The sequence below is a fragment of the Anastrepha obliqua genome, chromosome 2 (genome assembly GCF_027943255.1).
Source record: "Anastrepha obliqua isolate idAnaObli1 chromosome 2, idAnaObli1_1.0, whole genome shotgun sequence".
NCBI lineage: Eukaryota > Metazoa > Arthropoda > Insecta > Diptera > Tephritidae > Anastrepha > Anastrepha obliqua.
In genome coordinates, this window is record NC_072893.1 from 114241921 (window position 1) to 114266751 (window position 24831).

Sequence of the window (24831 nt, forward strand, 5' to 3'; positions counted from 1 at the left end):
AAAATACAGAGGCAAATCAACAATACGCAAACGAGATGAAAGCAAAATTAGTGAGGCCAAAAAGGTTAAGTTACCAATTGAGCGGGGGAGGGGTGAGCAGCAGAAAAATGCGGGTCATTAGTTTGAGGTTAGCGCTGAGTTAGGCCGTATTCAAACACTATGCCTGTGGGCATTTTTTAAGAATTAGGGTGAAAAACAAATAGGCTGAAATTGATAGTTTGGGGTTCGAAAAAACAAAAACAACGAGCTGTGCAGTGTAGTAAAAAAATGGACCCGGCAGGCAGGCTTTGAAGTTCGAGTTGCAGCCGGGCGGCTGGACGAGAGTAACTTTTTATCTACATAAATAAATGTGTATGCATTCGCAATGAGAAAAAAAAGTATAATAGTTAAACCAATGAAATGGATTGGGCGAATGTGTTGATTTATTTACAATAATTTATAGGAACATTAATATTTAATTTTTTTTTTTAATATTTCTATTTCTACTTTTTGTAATGCTATGCTCTCTAAAGATTAATGCTTTCCACTCTAATAAGCATTATTTACAATTACTTAGTATATTTTATTAAATGTAACAGCTTCAACAAGTTTTGTAGAAAAGTACGCCGAAAAGTAGGCTTCATGCAATACTGGCTCAAGCACGAGTACCGCAAGCTTAGTTTACATGGCGCGAATGATAGTGGCCTTGAGACAAGTCCAATTTTCCGCGCAACTGTTTTCTTCACAAAAACTCTGTGGTAGGTCGCTTATAGCTGTAAATAAATAATTCTTAACCAAATATTTTGCGTTCGTTACCACAAAACCACTCGTTATTATTTTATGTTGGCGTTTCCGCCAGCTTCGTCAATTTGATATTGTTGACTTCGCCACCTTTGGGCGTTTGTGTTTGTAGTTGAGTATTCGTTTTCAGCGCTTTCTTTGCCTTATACCAATCCACCCATCGACGCACACAGGGCGACAGTAGTTTTGTGTCCATATCTTCCACTTTATTTGCGCCCAATGCAAGGCTTGTGATCGAAGCAATCACGACCGTTATTAGCGAGCCGAACATCGTGTAGAATAAATAGGAGATGTTGTAGATGTGGAAGGCGCCGTCGCTGGTGGAGGAAATGAAGAAAATTTTTAAAAAATTTTGCTATATCTAATATTTTAATGTATTTAATTTCTTTTTTTTAGTTTATTTAATTTTATGCTAAGCCATGTTCAGTTTTATTATATAATACGTTGTCATATTTAATATTATTGTGTATTTCTTATAATTCATTTTTATTTTAGGCTATGCTCTGATATGTTTTGTTATGTTATGTTGTGCTATGCTATGTTATGTTTTGCAATGTTCTGAAATGATTTGGTATGTTCAATTGTGCTATGCTATGTTATGTTGTGCTATGCTATGTTATGTTTTGTTATGCTATCTTATGGTGTGCTATGTTTTATTATGTTATGTTATAAAAAGCTAATCTATTATTTGAAATTTTTGTGATATGCTTCCGTTGTTTTGCTTTATTTCACTTTATATCATTGTTTCTGAGGTTTTTCCTGGAAATGATATGTAATGCCATTTGATGCTGTGCTATGTTTGGTTGGACTATGCTATATTTTCTTATTTTATGTTATGATAGGTTATATACATTTTTTTTTGTTAAAGTTATATCAATTTTATGTTGTAATAGTATGCTATGCTATGTTCCACTATGTTTTGATATGTTGTTTCATTTAACTTTATCTCATTTAATTCTATATTTTCCGTGAAACGTTTTGGTAAGTCATTGTATGCTATGCTGTGTTCTATTATGCTATGCTCTGCTCTTTTATGCTATGCTATATTATTATGCATATTTCATGTTGTGAAGACTCGTTATTTTTTAAATTTTGTTCAATCTAATTTTGTTTTTGTTTATAATATTATGCCATGTCGTATTCCACTATGCTGTTATGTTATGCTCCACTATGCTTTGTTATGTGTTTTTTTTTACTTTATATACTTTTTTTATATTTTCCACAAAATATGTTCTATTATGCCATGCTGCATTATTATATTTTATGTTGTGAAGGCTGATTATTTTTTTAAATTTTGTTCAATTAAATTTAATAATTTTACAAATTAATTTTATTTTTATTTTGTAATATTATGCCATGTCGTATTCTGCCATGCAGTTATGTTATGTTCCACTATGTTTTGTTATGTTGTTTCATTTCACTTTATATAATTTTTTTATATTTTTCGTGAAATATTTTGTAAAGTCATTTTATGCTGTGTTATTTTCTATTATGCTATGCTATGCTATATTATTATATTTTATGCTTTGAACTCTCGTTATTTTTTTTTTTTTAATTTTGTTCAATTTAATTTGGTTTTTGTTTTATAATGTTATGCCATGTCGTATTCACCTATGCTATGTTATGTTCACTATGCGTTGTCATGTTTTTTATTTCACTTCATATTGTATCATTTTACTTTATTTTTTCCCTGAAATATTTGGTCAAGTAATTTTTTGTTCTGCTATGTTCTGTTATGCTATGCTATGTTCTATTATGCTATGCTATGCTCTGTTGCGCTATGCTTAATTATTATATTTTATGTTGTTTTTTACTTTTTTCAATGGTGTTTTGGTTTTTTTTTTTTTTTGTAAAATTATGCTATGCTATGTTCCACTATGCTTTGCTATGTTATTTTATTTCACTTTATAGTATTCTTTTTATAATTTCCGTGAAATGTTTTGTTATGTCATTTTATGTTACGTTATGTTCTGTTATGCTATGCTATGTTCTTTTATGCTATGCTATACTCTGTTGTGCTATGATTCATTATTTAATTTTATGTTCTGAAGGGTTATTTTTTTAAATTTTTTTGTTTTTTGTTTTTTTTTTTTTAAATTATGCTATGCTATGTTCCACTGTACTTTCTTATATTTCTTTATTTCACTTTAAATTTTTTAGTGTTATGCTGTATTAAGTTACGTTATGATAAGTTAAGTTTTCTAAATTTCTTCATTCGGTCTATGTTCAGTTACTTTTGCTATGTTGTTTTATTAAATTTTTTGTTTTAATTTATTTTATTTTATTTCAATTAAAAATGTTTCCATATTTTATTTTATGCTTCATCACTGCTGTGTTATGTTGTACTATGTTTTGTTAATTTTAGTTATTTATTTATTATTTTATTTATTTTCCTTTTCACTTTATTTCACTTCTACTCACTTCAAATGCACTGATGTTGTGGATTCTGTTATATTCTCAGCCACCATACTCATCGAGGCAAAATCTATGAACGTATAATTGCACCCTGTAATGGTATGTGGCTTCCGTAGGTAGCTTACAGCACCACTAGCCAAATCGGCTTGGGCGCGTATGCACATCCAGGCCATAAAGAAGAGACTGCTAAGACCGCCAACCAGAGCGCCCTGCGATAACAAGAAAGGAAGCGGCATAATTAAAAGAGTCTTTCGTTAGTATTTTTCCCCTCCAAATATGTACTAATAAGCACTCACCTTTCCCTCTATCCAAGGCACCATAACGCCCGCAGTAAAAATACCTAGCAACGGTCCATTCGCCACAGACGATAAGGTTATAGTCAGCTGTAGCACTGTGCCAAGTTTCTCCACTACAAAAACCAAGCTCACGCATATGGCGCCAAAGATGATTACCACAAAACGCATTATTAATGCCGTTTGACGCTCAGTCAGCGGCTTTTTGGCGAATGATTTGAAGAAATCCTCAAGCATTACCGCCGACATGGAGTTCAGGCCAGTGGAAAGCGAAGAGAGAGCAGCACTAAAAACACCAGCAACGAAGAGACCAGGCAAGCCCGGAAAGTCACCTAGTATCTCCATGACAAGCAGCGGCAATAGCTGATCGTTTCGTTTGGCGAGCTGAAGAGAATGTTTGGAAATTATATGAAAGGCTAAGAAAGATGCGATTTACTCTATGTCGAACTGACCTTAGTTTGTAGCGGATCGCAATTGTGATAGGTGGCATAAATGAGTAGACCACTATAGCCACAAAGGCAAATAAAGGTTAGCACACCACATATGAAGATACAAACGGCGGTGCGCGCCGACTTCATGTTAGGCAGCGAGAGATAACGTTGAATCATATTCTGACTGATCGCATTCGATTTGAGCCAATGAGCCACACCGCCAATGAAGAGCGAGTAAACTGTGTAGCGTTCGGTGAGGTCAAAGGTGAAGCTGTGAGGGCAAAAGTGGAATACGGAGGAAGTGATAAAAAGAGAAAGAAATAAAAAGAGTGAGAGATATCACTAACTTCGGCGTCTCAATGCGTCCACTCTCTTTAGCTCTCTGATAAACTGCACCAAAACCACCCACATCTATGGTGCCTTTGACAATGATCAAGACCATAGCGCCGAACATGATGAGCGTCTGTATGACATCAGTCCAAACAACAGCTTTCAAGCCACCCTAAAGAAAAGCAAAATTAGTGGTTTAAAGTTTTCTACAATTTAAAATAAATCTTACCACACAGGTGTAGAAAATGCACACCAAACACACAATTGGTGTTACCAGATGTATATTAATTCCAGTGGCTTGATTGAAGGCAAGTGCAGGCACATAGATGACAATCGGCAGCCACAATAACTGCGGGGAATTAAGCAAACAAAAATCAGATTTCAGAACACTATTCTTTGGATTTTGTTGCTAAAATGACTCACCGAACCAAACATGAAGAGCACTGACCCAAAAAGCCGCATGCGTCTGTCATAGCGAGACTCTAAATACTATTGAAGGAGATTCACGTGAATATGGGTAAATTTTAAAATATTTGTTTATGTCAAGAAGCAATTCCTTACCTGGTAAGTGGATATTAGTTTGAGATCGTGGAACACTGGTAGGAAGAAGTAGTACAGCACGAAACCCATTATCACCAATGAACCCATAATGTAGAGATATTGTATGCCGAAGAGATAGACTTCTGTGGGTGTGCCCAACAACGTAATGCCCGAGATGAAACTGGAAAAATAAGATAAGAATTTTCATAACGTGGATTAAAAAGAGTTCGAGGCAAAAAAAAATCAAAATTTCCTTTTTTGAAAAAAAAATTTAAGTTTCCCGAAACTTCTAGCATATATCAGAGCTGACTCCATGAAAATCGAAAAAATAAAAAGAAAATTCTGGAGAAAAAATATTGCTATTCATATTTTTTTCGATTCCTTTTCTTGTACTTTTTCATTTTTCAGTAATTTAGGGTAAGTTGTAACTTTAAATAAATTTTTTTAATGAACATTTTTTATTCAATTTATGTGGCAACCCTATTTGGAAATAATTTCGGGTTTAAGTTGAATAAAACATATTTAATATCATACCCATATTCAATCTTAATAAATAATATTAAATAAATGTTTTTGTTTTTTAATAATTAACTGATGTAATTTATTATACACAATTATGTGGCAACCCCATTTGGATGATTTTGGATTAAAGTTGGATAAAACATATTTATTCTGATACCCATATTCCTTTCTAATAAATTAAATAAATTAAAATAAGTGGCAACCTTGTGAGAGTCTCTTAAAGAATAACCACTGTTCAGGTAAATTTTACTCTCAATTACTGAATTCACTCCTTTGTTGCTTAGAATTATAGCGTCTTATCTTGTTTTAACTTTCAATTAGTTGCATAAATTATTTATATTGAATATTAGTTGGCAACCCTATTCGAAAATATTTCGTATTTAAAGTTACCAGAAATACCTTTGATTTTATATCTTGTGAGAATTTATTCACATTTTAATAAATTTCAAATAGAGGTGGCAACCTTATACGAGCATTCTAATATTCAATATTAGTTGCCAACTCTATTCAACGAAATTTCGTAATTAAAATTATCCGTAATATCTTTGACTTTATGACTGTCTTGCGAGAAATCATTCACATTTTAATTAACTTACAATAAAAGTGGCAACCTTATACGGAAATTCTTAGGTATACCACATATTTCGCAAATGTCTTTTTTGTTATCTTTGCCACTTGTTTTTTTAGCTTTGCATGTATTATATTATTGCACTGCTGTTTAAATTTTTTAATAAATAATAAAATATTTTTCATTGAAAACTAAGTGGCAACCTGGTTCAAATGTATTCAGAAGTTTTTCGAGATGAAAGCTGTCAAAAATACTTTGAATTTAGTGCACACTTTAACAATTTTTTTAATTTAAAAAATGTGGCAACCTTAAGCGAATAACTGCGGTATTAAAACATTTCCAAAAATACCTGTTTTCATATGTTTCATATGCTAAAGTTGTCAAATAATTATCTAAGCAAATATTCAACATTTAAATTAGGTGGTAACGCTGTTTAAAATATTACTCGATAAAAAATATTTTTGTAAATTAAAATTTTTGGATTAAATTTATACTCGTATAAAATGCATGCATAATTTTAGAGAGTCGCAACCTCATACGATCAATCTCAGCTATGAAGCCTGCCCAAAAAGAGATTTTTATTACAATAGTATATTGAACAAACTGAAATAATTATTTTACAAAATATTTTAAACACAGTATAGGTGGCAACCCTATCAGAAATGTTACTGCATTCGAGGAGTTTGAAGTGCATCTCGTTTCATGCACATGCCCGTAGTATTTTATTTAAGTACTTTCGAAATAATTAATATAAAGAGTGGCAACCTCGTGCGATTAGTCTTAGCAATAAGATCTGTTAAAAAAGAGATTTTTAATTTACTAATGTACTTGGCAAACTAAAATAATTATTTAGCTAAATATTTTAAATTCAGGTTAGATGGCAACCCTATTACTGTTATTATTACTCGATTAAAGATAAATAAAGTCCAACAAATATGGTGCACATGTCGTAATATTTTATTTACTTTGGATATAATTTGAAAGAGTGGCAACCTCTTACGATCAATCTGAGCTATGAGGTCTGCCCGAATGATAATGAATTATGACATTAATATAAATATTTAACAAACTGAAATAATTTTTAAAAATAATATTTTAAATTCAGGCTGGGTGGCAACACTATTAAAAATATTTTTCGATCGATGTTGTATAAATAGTGCCTGACACCTATATTGTTATAGTTTATTTACTGAGTAATAATTAAAAAAAAGTGGGCACCTTTTACGAATTACCCTGCGTTGGACACGTTTTAAAATTCACGACCAAAGTCGAAAAAGCCAAAGGGATAATCATAATCATTGATTAACAAATAAACTTCCCGCCCTTATTTACATAAATGAAAACGTGTGAAAAATAAAGCAATGACAAAAAAAATATTATTAAAAAAATCTTCATAAAAAAACACAAAGATACTGTTTAGAGCACTCGAATTTTCGGACGAACTCCATTTTATAAATGCTACACATAACTAAAATATTTATTCACATACCTACATTAGCAGATACAATGTATCGAACGTGATCCTCGTGAAATCAATAACAACAAGTACTACATACATTCTAAGTATTCACAAAGCTACTGGGTATGTAAACTGTAAACTCGCGCATAGTTGAGTTCTCGCGAGCCGGATAGCAGGCGGAGGCGGTTAACAGAGACGTCAACAATTTTCAGCGAATGTTTACCTTTACAAAGAGCTTTCGTACGTGTCTAGCATGCGCATTTATTTACAAAAATATTTTTAACTTTTTATTTTGTATAAATTCATAAAGAAACCTAATAAATTCATTTAAAAACCAGTGATCGATGTGTGCTATTATTAACACTTGTAAGCAAAAACAAATGCTTAAAGTTTTAGAATTCTTAATTTTATCAAAAATAAATATTACACATAGCGTACATTTGGATACACATACGTACATATGTATATACATATATGTAAAAAATGTTGTTGATCATATGACGACTTAGTATATTATTTTCCCATCACTATAATTCCAGCTAAGGCAGTCGGAAGTAATATCACTAATGGAAGGTGTATGACTTTTAAAAATATGAACAGGCAAGCAGTGCGCAGTTGAAGATGACCACAAATCTGGCAACCAGTGATAGAGAAGAAAACAGTGGAGCCAAGCCTTAGCTTGCCCTATCTTGTAAGCAATGATAGAAAAAGTTTTTTCTAATAGTGTTCGATACGCGGCAGACCATGTCAAACCTCCAAGAAAAAGGTCCTCATAAAAAACTATCTGCCGTTCGGAGACGGCTTCAAACTGTAGGTCCCTCCATTTGTGCAACAACATCCAGACGCAGGAGGAGAAGCTCGGCCAAACACGCAAAAGGGGTGTAAGCGCACTTTTATTTTTTTAGCCAATCCACTCAATTAGGTTCTTAAGGCTTCTCGAAATGGGAAATGATTCCAGTATTGCAGCCATTTCGCCCAACTATCGACTCATATTGCGCTCTACAGTTAATAACAATAAACAATAAATTGAACAACGTATGCCTTTATCAATAGTTTTGGTCTAAAGTCATTGCTTTAAGCCTTCCCAAATATCTTCCGGACATAATTTGATAACTCTGAACAGCCTCAAATGTTTTAAATTTAGGTGGAAAAATAAGTTGCATAATGATGCTCCTTAGATGCCCTCGTAGTGGACACATGTACGAAATCATTTGCCACCGTAATATTAAGAACAACAAAAAAATAAAACACTTTTCTCAGAGTCGGGGCGGGGGCCATGCTCTTAAATAAACTCATAACCAGAGTCACTCCTAAGGTAGGGTTCTCTCCGTCTACTCTGGAAACTCACAGTTAATAGGCAGGTTTGAAGCTTGAAAAGCACCAGTATTTCGAAAAATATCTTCAGATTCTGAGCGCGCTTGTACCGAACCTCATGAAGAAATTCTCGAAACCAAGTTTGCTCCACGGCAACGCTTCAAAAATCGAAATCATAATTGTTAAAAGGAAGTAAAAACCCCTTCCATACCGAAATAAATTATCGTGGTGCAATTCTCGAAAGGAAGCTAGACAGGAACCAATACATTGAAGATCGTTCCAAGAAAGCTGTCATTGCCTTCTATGTTTGCGAAGTGACCGCAGAGCAAATACTGAGTGCGAGGTCAGACCAGTCCACTGGTTATGGGCCGAGCGGCTGTTAGATCCATTATTTTCGTTGGCATATTAGTTTAGTGGACAAAAAAAAACGAAAATAAATTTTGAAGCAAAAAGATAAGAGTAGATGGGGTCACATGCCCGTCACTGATTCATTGCCGTCCAATCCCACCAAAGCTCTACATCTTTGCATATATCTTCTTCTAATAGAGAAACATGGCAAGTTTCATACCAGTTTCAGCACACCCAGATGCAGTTCGTGCCTAGATGGATCATAAGTTTTTGTACAGTAAAATACTGTCGTATAAAAAGACGTTCATCCGACAGACTTCAGAGAGCTGGACTATGCTACCGGCAGTTTCTTCTTTGAATGTAGCTTCTCTACAAAAATCTCCAAGGTGAGTGAATTGGGAAGCCTCAATGACATGGATTCAAAGTTCAAAGCCATTGACATTGGCATCGCTAGCTTCGATGGTTCAAGGGTACACGATAAGATTGGCTGAGAGATCCATACAAAACAGGTACACCATCACAGTGAGGCAGTGAGATCTTTTCAAAACAGCTCTCACCTCTTTAAACAACTGCCGGACCGCTGTGTTGCCTTATAAGCTGAGTTAGCAGCAATAATATAGGCGATTCACTACCTCGGGAGTATTCTAATTTTAATGCAGTCTATCACAATTATCTCTGACTGTCAGGCAGCAATTGAATCTCTGCAATGCGATAGCCCCTCCGCGTTGGTAGCTATTGAGTGCAGGAGCTCTCTGAATGAGTGCATTGAGAAGTATGCGAAGAAATTTGTAAGGGTCCTAGACACAGGGATTAACTGTATTACGAATGAGCTGAGAAGCGAAAAAAGGAACAGTTAACCCTCCACCGGTTCTATATTTTAATGCTATCGTCGGCTTAAATCAGCTTTTATTTAATTGGCAAACAAATAGTAGATGAGTCAGGAAACCAGTGTACGAGTGTTTGGTGATAAGACTGGACGATGAAACAAGATCTAAAACGCTAGTCACCTCCGACTATAATTCCATTTGTGTTCTTGTGGGTACCCTTACTGGATGCTACTCTAAGCGTACGCATGAAGTACACGCGAGGGAATTTCGTCCTAAATGATTTTTGATGGAGCTGTAGAGCTGCGAATGAGATGTTCACCATCGCGCTCTGGCAAAAACACTGTTGGAACATTTTTTCAATTACTTGAGGTTTCACGTACCGGAGCTTTTGTCCGTAGTTTATGGACAAACACACTGGTGCTGTCACATAGTACATCACATCATCAAAACTCTAGTGTCACCTTATAAAATTAGCAAAGGATTATATGCTTTGATATTTAAATTGGCTGAGTAAATTGTTTCATAAACGAATTTCTTGATTTTTCCTCGTTGCTTGATCGTAGTACTCAATTTCTCGGTTTGTCATCATTGTTGTATGACAGACTTAAGCATTTATTTGAATATTAGTATAATAGGAATACAGGGAACGTGTGGAGAAGTCGTCAATTGAGGTAGTTGGAATTGCGCGTAAATAAACACATAGAGTAGATAGTAGTGCATGCAAATTTGATTTCTTCTTTGTTGTTGTTTTATATTATTTGATTATCAATTTCTGCATAATGGAGGTCAACATCATTGTGTAGACGGGGAGCGAAAAAGAAGGGGAAAGCACAAAATGTCGTGAGAAAATTAAAAAAAAACTTTAGAGCACTAAAAATAGTACTGGGTACTAGAAATGTTAATCCTACGAAAAAAAATTGAAGACAGTAAAAGTTTTAAGTAGTCACTATAAGCTCGTAGGTCATTTTTTGCCGCTATGATATATTCCTCAAACATCTTATTTTGCTCGCCCCATTGTATGGCGCCAAATCGTGGTCGATGGAAAAAGCCAATGAGGCGATCTGCGATGGGTTTAGAAGCAAAAGTACATACAGAAATGAGTTAAAGACATCTGTAGTTTAACGAGTTTTTAGATATTATTTTACAGAGCTAGCTTTTTGATGTCCAGAGGATAGTGGTCTGAAGAGTATACCCATCAGTATCCGCAGAGATTGTTTGATGGAGTCATTTCATACGGCCGCTAGCACATCTTAGTACTTGCTGAAGTTAATTTGGCTCCAAAAGGTGTTTAGAACAGCCTGGTAACTTCTAGGGTTATACAAATCCAGCAAAAGAGAACTTGACAGGTGGATTTCGCACCTAACGCCGATTTTCGGATGAGGCACAGTCTTGAGGCTGGAATTTGTTGGAACATCTAACGATATCAACTCATCTTCCATCTCGTCGACAACACCACTGTCTTTCGGGCGGAGAGTTGACATAAAGACTGAAAAAGAAACACAAAATTTGTCTACTCCGATTCCTAAAACAGATATAAAAGCATATTTGGTCGTACAGAAATCTGGCGAAAACGTTCGCGAGGCTATATGGCGACTCACTTCACTGGACAGATGCTTTAATGTGACACCAATGTGAGTACCTGAATACACTTTAAATAATATCAAGGTGTAAAAATATACTGGACCCAAGCAATTGTATTGTGATTACAGGCCCATCATAGCTGTTTAACAATCCCTATCCCAGACGTTGGATCTAAGATCTAAGATTCCTCTGATTTATTTCCCAAAATGAGCAATTCTAGAGGATAGGAGTTCCGGGATCGCTTATTTAGGATAAGTGGCCAGAAAATGTAGAGCTTTTCGTTTGCAGAATATGCCGTACAAAATTCCCAGAAGTATTTTTTAAATCATTCATTCAATATCCTTTGAGGGAGTTCAACACTTGAAAAATTTCGAGTGTTAATAAGGAGAGTTTGGGAGACATAATGACAACAGTAGTCAAGACGCAATACAGACAGGATATAGGAAACAAAGAATATTACACCCACACAAAATTGCTGAAGTCTAAACTGCTAACGCGCGAATGTAAATTCCGTCTTTACCAGTCAATAATACTGCCGGTGCTGTCGTACAAGCAAAGACGAAAGAAGCTTAAGAGTGTTTGAGCGAAAAGTGCTGCGAAGGGTGTTTGGCCCCATACGCTGCAACGATGCCACGTGAAGAATACGCTACATCGATGAGTTGCTGAACCTATGCCGGAGAGAAGATGTCGTTAAACACATTAAATCCCAAAGACTCCGATGGTTAGGACATATTGTGCACATGGAGGACAGCCGCTCTCAAAATACAAGAAACTCTCTAACGAACCGGTTCGGAGTATGCCCAAGGTTAACCTGGCTTGACCAATTCATAACCGAGCTGAAAAAGCTACGAGTTAGTAGCTGGAATTCCATTGCTATGAACGGTGCAGATTGGAAGAGGACTGTGGACGAAGTTAAAGCTTACCCTGACTGTAATCCCTACATGATGATAAGGATTCAATATCAATAAAGAATTTTTTCACAACTTTTCAATGTATTTTCCCTCCATTTCGATGCACTGTTCCCAACACTTCATCCAATCATTGTTGGAGCCTTGGAAATCATTAATGGGAATCTGCTTCAGTGCCGTTATTAAAGTCTCCAGCGTCCTATTCTGCATTCTTTTTGAGGTAGTTATGATCCATGGGATACAAAAAAAACCGCTGGAGTCAGATAGAAGGTGCTGGAGTCGGATTGGGTCCATTTCCCAGCATTCATGCAATTTCTGGCACGTCAACAAACCCTCCACCATCATCTCACGCGTCAGAACTTTGGCACCATTTTCGTCCAGATTTTCTCAATTAAATATCCTCTGTTAAAATGCCATGAACTATTGTTTTGAGTGTTCCGCAGTCTACTCAATCAACCGCGAATTTTATCGTCGATGATTGTCCAATATTTGACTCTCTTTTTCATCGAGCCGTAGCTTGTGATGTCGAGCGATTGTTGTCATTTACGGATTTGTCGACCTTTTTGTAACCGCATGAAAGCTCTTCTTTGTCTTATCGCCCAGTTAGTACAGTATTTCCGAGTAGAGTAGTCTCTTTGCTTGACGCACAGATAAGCAGATACTTCGACGCAGATCTTAGCTCTACCGCAACAGCTGTAGGGTAGGATTGACACCAGTTTTGCTTCGAAGCTTAGATCCCCACAAACGTCTCTAATTGGAGCTTCGTCTAGAGAGAATGTGAATTTCTGGAGTATCAACGCACCAGACATGCTTTAGCCCATCAACTGCTGGCTACGATTGACACCGGTTTCATTTCTTGAAATTTAGATCTCTCTTCAATTTCTTTGTGTGGATCTCCATTTAAAGCGAATGTGAAAGTAAGTTTCTAGACTATCATCGCACTAGACATGTGCTCTTCAGCAGACCAACCGCTATGCCCGGTCTTATTCACCATGCAGCCGCTTCTCAGCAGGTGATAGTAAACTTCTAATTAAATTTCTGCGATCAAAAAACGACTCATAAAAAATGGTCTGCCGATCGGAGGTGGTATAAAACTGTAGGTTACTTTTGCAGCAGAACATCAAGATGCATTTCACAAAGAGGAGGAAGAGTTCCGCCAAACTCTCAACAGAGAGTGTAAGCGTCAATTTCAATTGGGGGTCCCGATAGCCTGGTAGGTTTGTGCTTGACTATCGTTGGGTTGATCGCGGATTCGCTGCCCACTATGGACATGAAATGTCGTCTTCTCTAGTGAGTTCCACCAGACTATGACTCCATATAACAAGATAGGCTTTACAATAGTATTATATAGCCAGAAAACAACTCTATGCGAAAGGCCCCATCTTTTGCCAATTGCGCCCTTGCATCCATACAAGGCGATTGTTGCCTTCCTCACTCTTTCCTCAATATTGGGCTTCCATGTAAGCTTGCTGTCAAGGATAATACCTAGGTACTTCACCTTATCAGAAAGCATCAGAGAAGCGCCCCCTAGTGAGGGAAGTTGAGCTCTGGGTATTTTATGTTTCCTCGTAAATAGGACGAGCACCGTCTTAAGAGGATTCACCGACAGGCCGCAATCCGTTGCCCATCTAACAACTGCATTCAGATATCCCTGCATCAAGTTGTACAGAGTGTCCAAAAATTTTCCTCTCACAATTAGTGCCACGTCATCCGCGTAGGCAATTACCCTGCAGCCCCCCTTCACCAGCTCCTCCAACAGGTAATTTAAAACAACAACCCAGAGGAATGGTGAGAGAACCCCACCTTGCGGGGTGCCTCTACTCACCTGCCGGTGGATGGAGATACCGCCCCCCTCTGCCGTGACAGTTCTGTCGCTAAGCATTTTGTGCATAAATCTTATAAGGTCGGTTCCGACCCCTAGTTTGCCTAGAGACCTGATAATTGCCTCCGGGAGGACGTTGTTAAAAGTCCCCTCAATGTCGAGGAAGGCGCCTACCGCAAACTCCTTCTGAAAAAGAGAATCTTCAATCTCTTCCACGATTGTATGTAGGGCAGACTCCACCGATCTACCCTTGCAATAAGCATATTGAGTATGCGACAGCCGACCCCGAGGAATTTCGCTTCTTATGTGCAGGTCAATCAGCCTCTCAAGGATTTTCAGTAAGAAAGATGAGAGACTGATTGGCCTGAAGTCCTTAGGGGAGACATGCGAGCTCTTGCCTGCCTTGGGTATAAAGACAACCCTCACGGCCCTCCATGATCTTGGTATATAGCCCTTGGCTACGCAGCTCGCATAGATGGGGCTCAACCAACGGCATGATACCTCCACAGATTTCTGCAGTTGGGCAGGAATGATGCCGTCAGGACCAGGCGACTTGAAGGGCCTACAGAAGTCAATGGCCCAAGCCAGGCGACGCTTATCCAGCAACCAGCCCCGGTCCGGAATGCAAGTTGAAATGCTATCCAGGTCGGTACTGCTAGGAACTGGGCTCATCGGAAAATGGGCGTCGAGAAGTAACTTCAGTGTCTCCTCGCCGCTTATCGCCCAACGCCCCAATTCGTCTCTTAAGTACCCCAAGAGAGCGGAACTCTTTGTGAGTACTCGTCTAAACCTGGAGGACTCATGGCAGCCCTCTACGCTCTCGCAGAAGCTTCTCCAAGAGTCCTTCTTAGCCTTCCTAATTTCGGACTTGTATATTCCTAGCCCTGCTTTATACAGCTCCCATCCCGAGGGAGACCTAATTCTTTTAGCCCTGTTAAAAAGGCGTCAGGGTCTAATGATTAATAATTTTTTGGTTTTTGAGTTTCAGATAAATAGAGGAGCCAAAATGGACAGCACCGTCCAGGGCCAATTTTGCGGGAAAGTCAACTTCAGCATCATTTTTTAGATTATTAAAGTTAAAAAAAAAAAAAAAATATTCAATTTTTATATGTAAAAGGTGTAAAATAAAAATTATTAAAATGAAAAAAAAAATTTTCAATTTTTATATGTAAAAGAAGTTAAATAAAAAGCCTAAAGCCTAAGCCGTTTTTCATTGTTTTTATTAAAAAAAAATATTAAAGTTAAAAATTAAAAAATTATTAAAACTAAAATTTTTTTTCATTTTTCTATGTAAAAGAAGTTAAATAAGAAGCCTAAAAATTTAAATGTCGTTTTTCATTTGTTTATTGTAAAAAAGTATTGTATTAAAATTCAAATTATTAAAATTAAACAAAAATTTTTTTTTTTCATTTTTGCATGTAAAAGAAGTTAAATAAATGGCTTGAAATATTTAAATATCGTTTTTCACTTTTTTATTGTAAAAAATTAAAAAAAAACATTTTTTCATACTGATTAATATTTTTTGTTTGGTTTTTGTATTTCAGATGAAAAGAAGAGACAAAATGAACAGAACCGACCAGGTCCAATTTTTCAGGACAATTAGCTTCAGCGACGTTTTTAAAATTATTAAGATTAAAAAAAAAAAAAATTTTTTTTTATGTAAAAGAATTTAAATAAAAAGATTTTGAAATTTAAATATCGTGTTTCATTTGTTTTTATTAAAAAAATTATTAAAATTATTAAAATAATAAAAAAGATGTTTCCTTCATTTTTGTATGTAAAAGAAGTTAAATAAAAAGCCTAAAAAATTTAAATATAATTTTTAATTTTTTTATTGTAAAAAAAATTCCTGAAAATACCTTAAATTTTCGAGCTCTAGACCACTGGGACTCCTTAAGAAGTAATAAAAATCTTTTTTATTTATTTATTGAAAAGAGTAATAATTATGAATAATTATTCCATTTAAAGGTAAGAAAAAAAAGGAACAACCACTGGCCGCTAAGGCCTTCGGCTATTTTTTTTTTTGTTTTTTTTTTGTTTTTTTTTTGTTTTTTTTTTTTTTGTTTTTTGTTTTTGGTTTTGCAGTTGACTTCATTATATATTTTAATTTCTGTTCTCATTTAATCATAAAATGAATTTTATGGTTTTCGGAAGCTAATCTGTCCCTACCACTATTTGAATATAATTTCGATTGTGAAGCGGCAGTTCCCGAAAAAAGAAAAAAACGAATTGGTATAGCGTACGAAGCGTACAAGACATACAATACAGACTTCCTCTTTTTTTTAAGAAAAGATTATAAAAATAAAAATAAAACATCTACCCGCATCAGTCTCCCTATCTAATTGCCACACCTCGTATACTTATCAAATTACACTCGTATTCCTCTACTCCTTTCTTTCGCTTAACATCTTTTGCTTTCTTTTTTTTACTTCATAATTTGCCTAGTTGAGTGCAATTTATTTTTAGCTAAATTTCAATTTGATCATTTAGTGTCAGCCCGTTCATTTTTTTTCTTATTCCTTGTTTTGCTCTGTCGCATACACCCACCAACATCCGTCTGCCCCAGTAGCTTTACTGAGCACTCAGACTCGCGATGTCTCCTCATTCATGCCAGAGCCAGCCGTCAAGCCAACCAGCTGTAGTCAGTCAAAGTAGTAGCTACCCGATTTACTAGTCAGTCTGCTTAAATAAACTATGGAAGCACTTTGCATATGCGTAGGTCATCGCTTGGCAGCTGTCAACTGGTATGCTCTGCTCTCCTCCCTTTTGTGAGCCCACACTCGTATGCGAATGCGTCTAATTTGCCATACAATTATTAAATTGCCTCAAATACATACAAATATTGTTGTTGAACAAAAGTAGGAAACAGAAAAAGAAAAACAAAAATTACGTTTATTCTTGTGTACTCGTATCAAAATTGTATGGAAATTGTTCAGATTTGAATATGACACGAGCGCGCGATTTAGCAACTGTCCGACAGCAGTTTATTGCGCTTATTATGCGGTTTGATATTTTTATCTGCGAAGATTTTGGTTCAGTTATTCGCGATAATGGTGGTCAATGTGCACACACACACACATATGTGCGTATGTATTTGTGCCAGTCTATATACGCTAATGGAAATGCATGTGTGGCAATGTTGGATGCTGCAGCCGCTGGGGTGATATGCAATAAAATACTTTTAATACGCACGTTACCCCGATTTGTACGAAAATCTAAATTTTTTGATTGCATTTGTCAGTGACTTACTAATTTTTGTGTCAATTACAAACTTTTAGACCTTGACGGCTTGTATGTTTGAAAATTGCCTTCGTTATGATATGGTGAATTTAGAGCAATGCTTTCGAGATCTGTGGATATCTTGCGATTAACGAGGAGCCCTGGTGAAATACGCACCAAAATAGCATCAACAGTGAAATAAAGAAAAGAAAATATGGATGGATAGGGCATACTCTGCGAAAGCCTTTTGAGGAAATACCGCATGCCGCTTTGACTTGGAACCCGCAAGGAACGAGAAGAAGAGGCAGACCAGTGATGACTTGGCAAAGGACTATCCGCAATGAAACTGGAAAATCGTTTAAAGATATGTCTGGAAATAGAAATGTTTGGAATACTTTTGTTGAATCCTTAAGTTCCTAAAGGAGTATGGAATAATAATAATCTACTGGAAATGTTCGCGAAGAAGGAATAAAAAGGGTGATGAGCATAAACACCTGATTGTTTATTATTTTAGAGGCTAATAAAGTCAGTGGAAGAGGAGCTAACCATGTAATACTCGAACTGTCTTCATCCTAACCATACTTCCCGTCCTTCTGATCAGAGCTTAAGTAAAGGCATCCACACCAGATAATTTCGCCTTCTTTTTCAATCTTATACTCCACTCAAATTCATCCATTCACCAATCGATGTTTCGCCTACAATATAACACACAATGTGACAGTAATTGCCAAAAGTAGTTTACCACCTAGCTTAGCTTATCATACAGTGAACTATGTGACTTCATGACAATTCTTTGTTTCATGAACTTAATGGGAATTGTAGTAGCGTATAGGAGAGGCGAATGAAACTCCTCGAGCACGTGGTGTCTATACTTTCCTATTAGTTTAATGGGATGGCTACTTCGACACTAAGGCATTGAAGTAGGTAGGTAGGTAGGTAGGTTAGATGGCAAGATTACAACGGGTATACTGCAAGTAGCACTAGAGTGCCGTTTTGATACCATAATAAAGACCCGCGCCTGTGAAGAAAAGAACCTTAAAACAAGAAAACCCATCTACAGCCATCTTGCTCCGTTGATGTAGTGGAGAAAAACGAAGAATTCTAGGCTGGAGAACTGCCTCAGCCTATCCCCGATAGGCACACTAAGAAATCTCAAGCACCTAGCCTCCAGATCCGTACATTTGCATAGAAAGTGTTCAACAATCTCTTTCTCTACATCCCCACAGTTTCTTCAATGGGGGTTGCACGGAGGTCCAAGCTTCTTCGCACGGGTTCTAATTACCCAGTGATTGCTGACCATCGCTATGAGTTTGGAATTTGAATGGCGGGATATCCAAGCACGTTAAGCGTCCTGCTTATTTTTTTATTTTGTGCTTAGGTCTTGCTCGACTATTGGAGGAAACATTTACATTATGTCTCTCTGCCAAGCGCTATGTCTAAGCATTTTGCAAAATTGTACGATTGCGAAGACCACTGCTTGAAAAACACTGCTAGTTTTCGTCAGTTTAAAGGATACTGAAATATTGGCTGATCTAGAGAAAACTCTCACTCCAACCACAGATGCCATCTTGCATCCGTCGGTGAAAACAGAGTTACCTGTGTCAGTACATACTCTACCCTCCGTCCAATCAAGTCTGCTTGGAAAGATAGCCCTAGCACAATCCTGAAATCCCATTTTGAGGATGGAGAGATCTGTAGAGAAAAGGAGGAATTTGCCTCAAAATGTTATAATTTTCTACAGAAGATTGCCTCCAGAGGCCAATCTACTTTAACCTAACAGCGTTTTGAGCCGCAATGGATTGAACTTCAAGGTCAACGGAAAGTAAGTGCAGATTGGGATTGAATTGATAAGAATTTCGTGAAGATTTTCTGTGCATTCTGCAGACCGCAGTTTAGCTGTCGTGTGGGCGAAAGAAATTGATTTAGATCTGAAGCCTACGATTACTTAGCCTTCATTCAATTGGCAATATCAAGGATCAGTTGATAGTTTATTTAGGCTGCAATGAGCTTAAATTAATTACGAAAAAGGCTAAAGGTGGCAACACAGACTTTGTGCCGCTTGGTATTGAAAACAATTCTATATGTCTGTAAGAGAAGAGACTCGTAGATGTCTTTGCTATTGTCCTTGTGGCGCAAGGATTCCTCGTTGGAGCTCTGATATCCAACGGTCGCAATATGCAATGAACATTTGCGTTGAGAACCGACTGGTGAGTAAGGGAAAGGAAGTGAGTTGATTTTAGGGAGAGTAAAAAAAAATCTTTGCTGAGGTATTGTTTCCTTTTATGATAGAGTGGGTTTCAGAAAAGAAAAAAGAGTTAGCACAGTGGTTCATTATTTATTGGTAAATGAAAAAAATAGGCATGTTGAACCAGTTTTAATTTCTGAGGTATAAGCTGAATTACCGCACTCATAGACTTTAATTACTTTTCCACAAGCGGAAACAATGAAAAATTGTATACTAAAGATTCATACAGAGGAATGAATTTTTCTTAGCACCCTTTCTCTTGACACCAAAACTGAAATATTTCACATAACTTGGATATAATTTATTCAAATTTGATTTTAAAAATAGGTGGCAACCGTCTCCAAAAATATATTTCAACGAAAATCGTCTTATATCTCCTTGGTTTTTCATTTCATCAAATTTCAAACTCCCTGTAGCGCCTAATCGAGTTCTAACTATCAAAAATAAAAATTTGAAGAGATGGAAAATGGAGGAGAAAATAAAGGGGTTTTCAATAACAGGAGTTATCTATGGCTATCGAGAGATGATCTACGATTTATTTATGGCCGGAATTGGATGGTATTGATCTGGACAACTTTTATTTTCAACAAGACGGCTACGTGGCACACAAGCAACGAAGCCATTGATCTTTTACGGAAAAAGTTTATCTCTCGAAGAGGTGATCACAATTGGCCACCGAGATCATGTGATTTAACACCTTGTGACTGTTTTCTTTGGGGCCAACAGCCCCGGGTCGATTGAAGACCTGAAAGATGAAATTCGTGAGGCTATTGAGGACATAGGGCATCCACTTTGCAATTCGGTTATGGAAAATTTCATGAAAAGGATATTGTCCTGTAAGCGTGGTCGTGGTGGTCATTTGTCTGATGTTATTTTCCAACCATTAACGGCATACCTTCCTCTTTATAATGAAATAAACACCCGATCATTTATATTAAAAAATAGCATTTTTCTTTGACTATCAAAATAAAACCTCTTATTGGAAAACCCTTTATAACTTTTCCCTTGTATAATAATAGAGAGCTCAAATTGTCATAAGTCATAAAATAATTTTAGAAGTTTTTTTTTTTTTGGCTATAAATTATCCCAATTTGTGGATTTTAGCATCTTCTAACACGGATTTACTTACTATTAAAAAAAATACAATATTTGTTTTTAATTTTTTTTCACGAGACATATTTTTTTGGGTTCATCATAACTATCTTTATAAAAGTACAGCTGTACGTTCTTTTAAGGCTAAAAATCTATTTTTAGCAAATTTTTTATCACAACTACTTTTATACGCCAAGCGTGGACGTGAAATGATGGACACAAATTACTTGTGATTTAAGGGAATTTATAAGACTTAAAGTCTATTTTATCACAAATTAGACTAAACGCTTTTCTTAATTGGAGTTTTAGCTTTCAAATGACACCAAAAGTTCAAGTGCCAAAACTATCAATTTTTGCATTTTTGTCCACATTCGGAGTAAATCGAACAATCGTTCACGTTTTTTCATCTATAGTTAAAATATAGACACAGTCAGGTGGGAGTTGATGCGAGAGGAAGGAATTTGTTATGCTAGAAACTGCTAGTCCTTAGATGCACATCAAAGGCAAAAATGTAGGCTCGGGCGAATTTTTACTCGTTGACCTGTTAGGAGGCGCTGGGGTTGATATTTCAGAAACAAAAATTGCCTTCTTAGTGAATATGAACCAAACTAAACATAATTTTTCTAAACATTTAGACTGCATCGCCCCCTAGTGGATAAGCTCATAGCCTGTTTCTAAACAAAAAAAAATATTGAAGTCCATTCAATAATTTTTCAGCTATTTATTTATAGAGTCAGAATTTTTGTCCTATTATTTGTATAAAAAATTACAAAATAAAACCCCTTTGCAAAGAAACACCTTTGCTTTAAAAATTCTTTCTTACTTTGTCAAACGCTTTATAAAAGTACTTCACAACTAACCTCGCAATCAGCGACATGGCGATGGGAAAAATCTTCATATTTCTGCCACCCACCAAGTAAGCATCCTCCGCATCTTCGGTGGTGAGCGACTTACGCGCCTTGCTCTCACGACGCATTTGCAGTGCAAAATAAATACCGATCACTGCACAGCTGGTCAACATCAAGACGAAGACCACATAATCGGGCCAGCCGAAGCGTTGCAGGCTAACGCGCACCTCATCCACATTCATTTTAGGCAGCATTTTGGTGGTTATAAGTGGATAAATACAGATATAATGATATTTTGTTTTTTAATATTTTATATATTTTTTTGCAATAAACACTAAAAGGCTTTTATTGTTTGTGTTTTTTTTTTGTTAATTTACTTTACACAAACACCTTTTCTAGTTCTTTTGCCATTAAAGTCCTTTGTGAGTGTCCTTTTTTTCTGAAATATTTTTCCACTTCCTTTGCCACTTATTTTCAATCACACGATCACTTCACTTGCTGCTACCGGCCGACGATGTTTACGCCTTCGCGCACGACATATAACTGTTTGAATTAAGCCTGTTACTTTGAATCTTATTACCCGTTAGATCTAACTTCATACGTACTAAGCTACGTCGTTCGGCGTTGATCGCTTAATTTTGCGAATTGTAACGAGCTTAATTTAGCCACTAGATGTGAGTACAGTAACTGTTCGATGAATTGGGAACGGCCGGAATATATACCGAGTTCTTACCGAGACTAGCAATAAAAACGAAAATATTGGATGTGTTCAAAGTAAGTGGTGTTTTTGCTTGTATTTTTCTCCTCCTTTTTTCATGTCCTTGAAAAATATTGTTTTTTCATATTAGTCAATATTTTGTGGTTACTTTTTCCTCAAAGGTGAATACTTTCTTTATTACTTTGTGGATATTTGTAAGTGAGTATCTTTGTACTAGTTTTTTTTCGTTTTTTTTTGTGAATACCACTCAAAATCCGGACAATGTATGCAGCCCATTACCTCAAATGGGGATATTGTGACGTCAATCTGCGAAAAAAATTTGATTCGATACAGTTTTTAAATATCCGAACGAAGAAGAAATGTATAATAAATCGAATGAAAAAAGTATTTTTTGGGAAAATTTTCATTTCTCAGAGGTCAATTACATTGTAGAGAATATATTTTCGCCAAAATTTGATTACTTTAATTTAAGAAAAATAATCTGGACATAAGAAATGAAAGCAAATATAGTTGGTTCTGTCAAATTCTCATTTTTTGGAGTTTAATTACTATACATCGCACAAAATTTTCACAAAAATTGTATTGCTTTACTTTAAGAAAAATAATCTTAGCATGAGAAATGGAAGAAAAAATGTTTTATTTCGTCAAATTCCAATTTTTTTGTACTTCAATAACATCGCAGTAAAAAAAATTTCATAGAAATTTGATTACTTTGCTTTAAGAAATATGATCTTAACATGAGAAATGCAAGAAAATTAGTTTTTGTCAAATTTCCTTTCCTCAGAGCTCAATTATGTTGTGTGCACAATAAGCGTTCCAACGTCGCATCAAGGGGTTATACGCAGTTATGACTTTCAAAAAAAATCGATTTTTTATTGAATTTTTGTAATGTACATATATTCAAAAGTATACGCACGAAATTTGAAGTAGATCTAAGCAATACTTTCGGAGTTATATCTAAATATGTAGAGATGCCTCGGCACGTTTTAAGGTAGGTATTGAAACTTTAAACATGTTTTTTTCAAAACGGCATTTTTCAAGTCGGTGTACACGATATCTCGAAAACGGCTTGTTTGATCGGTCAACCGTTTTAACTCAATCTTTAAAGATACATTTTCTAGTAATTAATCGTTCCTTTTGTAAATCTGATATTTATTTTCCATTTTATAATCAATTTAAAAATCGAAATCATTTCTTTTAAAAGCTGCCATTTTGTGAAAATTCACTATTTTGATTAGCCGAACGATTAATTACTAGATAATCTAATGTATTAACAAAATTTGTTTGGTTTTTTGATTTCAGATAATCCAATCCTGAGTTACGATGTACACCGTAAATCGTCTTTTTTTAAAGGAGGTTCCAGAAATCGCCTGCAGCGCGCTTTATAATCAACATTTTCATAAATAAAAAATTTTGTTACGTTCTTGAAGGATGCTTTTATAACCGCCAAAAATTTTCAAATTAAAATATTCTGAAGTTTCTTCAGGATAAATCCTTGACAACCCGTCTTTTATTTGCTTCATAACTGCGTATAACCCCTCAAATCTGCTCGCTTCAACTCTCGAGCTGGTCTCCACATATCGCCTAGCAATGGTAGATTTACTGAGAAACTCATACCGTTTACAATTTGTTGGAGAGATACTGTGTATACTTATGCATTCGTATACGTTAAGTGATTCGTCAAATGTTGATCAACGAACTCACAACATGTTGATGACAAAGTGACAGCTAGAACCTCGGGGTGTCAATTTGTGGTAATTTTACAATTATTACGTTGCGTTTTCTCTAGACATTCAACAGCTCCTTGGCAAATCTAAATATTATTATATTATTGCACTTGATTGCCAATGCAGTGGGTGGTGCTTGACGCGGCGGAGAGTTACTCAGTGTGTGGTGTGCGCACTTGCTCATATTTATTATGCTATTGTATTTGTGAATTGATCGCTCCGAGTTGCTTAGTACCGCAAGATCACAATAAAGCTTATTGAATAAACAGAGAACATACACGTAATCATTGCTCTTCAATACATGAAAATTCTCATATACATATGTATGCACACATCTATACATATACGCACTCTCTGTTTATTTTCTCAGCCTTTCAGCTGCATTCCGATTGGATATTCGTTTTGTTTACAGTGTCGATCAAACTGTTAATTTTTGTTTGTTTTGTTTTGCTAGTGTGCAATGGTGAACTGCGTGTAATAAAGTGTTGCTCTCTGCAGACTTTGAACTCGAGCTATTCTTGACGTATCTGCAAATTACTAGTAGTTGATTATGATTAATTTCTGTATAGGTATGCTAGTATGGATTCTTGTGCAGTTTATGTTGTTATTGCACGGAAATAGTGCAAAGTTAGCTGTATGTGGTTGGCCTATGCGCGCTTAAAGTCATTTATGTAAATTAAGATTTATTCCTGTTTGTTTAAAGTGTTTACATACAAACTTTTTGTGATACGAGTGTATATATGCAACAAAAAGTACTAAGTGTTATGGGAATAAGTAATTAATTCGTTAATTTTCCATAAAAATATAGTTTTTTTTGTACAGCGAAAACCTTATAAATAAAAAT

At 35.8% G+C, this 24831-nt stretch overlaps 1 protein-coding gene across 1 annotated transcript; it reads right to left on the bottom strand.

Annotated features, from left to right (window-relative positions):
* Nucleotides 1-400: 400 nt before the first annotated feature.
* Nucleotides 401-21868, bottom strand: LOC129239030 (sodium-coupled monocarboxylate transporter 1). The gene is made up of 9 exons (XM_054874298.1): nt 21555-21868; nt 4811-4970; nt 4673-4738; nt 4479-4598; nt 4267-4421; nt 3941-4190; nt 3492-3872; nt 3202-3404; nt 401-1097 (listed from the first exon to the last, which is right to left on the bottom strand). Exons 1-9 carry the CDS (start codon nt 21794-21796, stop codon nt 818-820), a joined length of 1857 nt encoding a protein of 618 aa, XP_054730273.1. The 5' UTR covers nt 21797-21868; the 3' UTR covers nt 401-817.
* Between the last annotated feature and the right edge of the window lie 2963 nt (nt 21869-24831).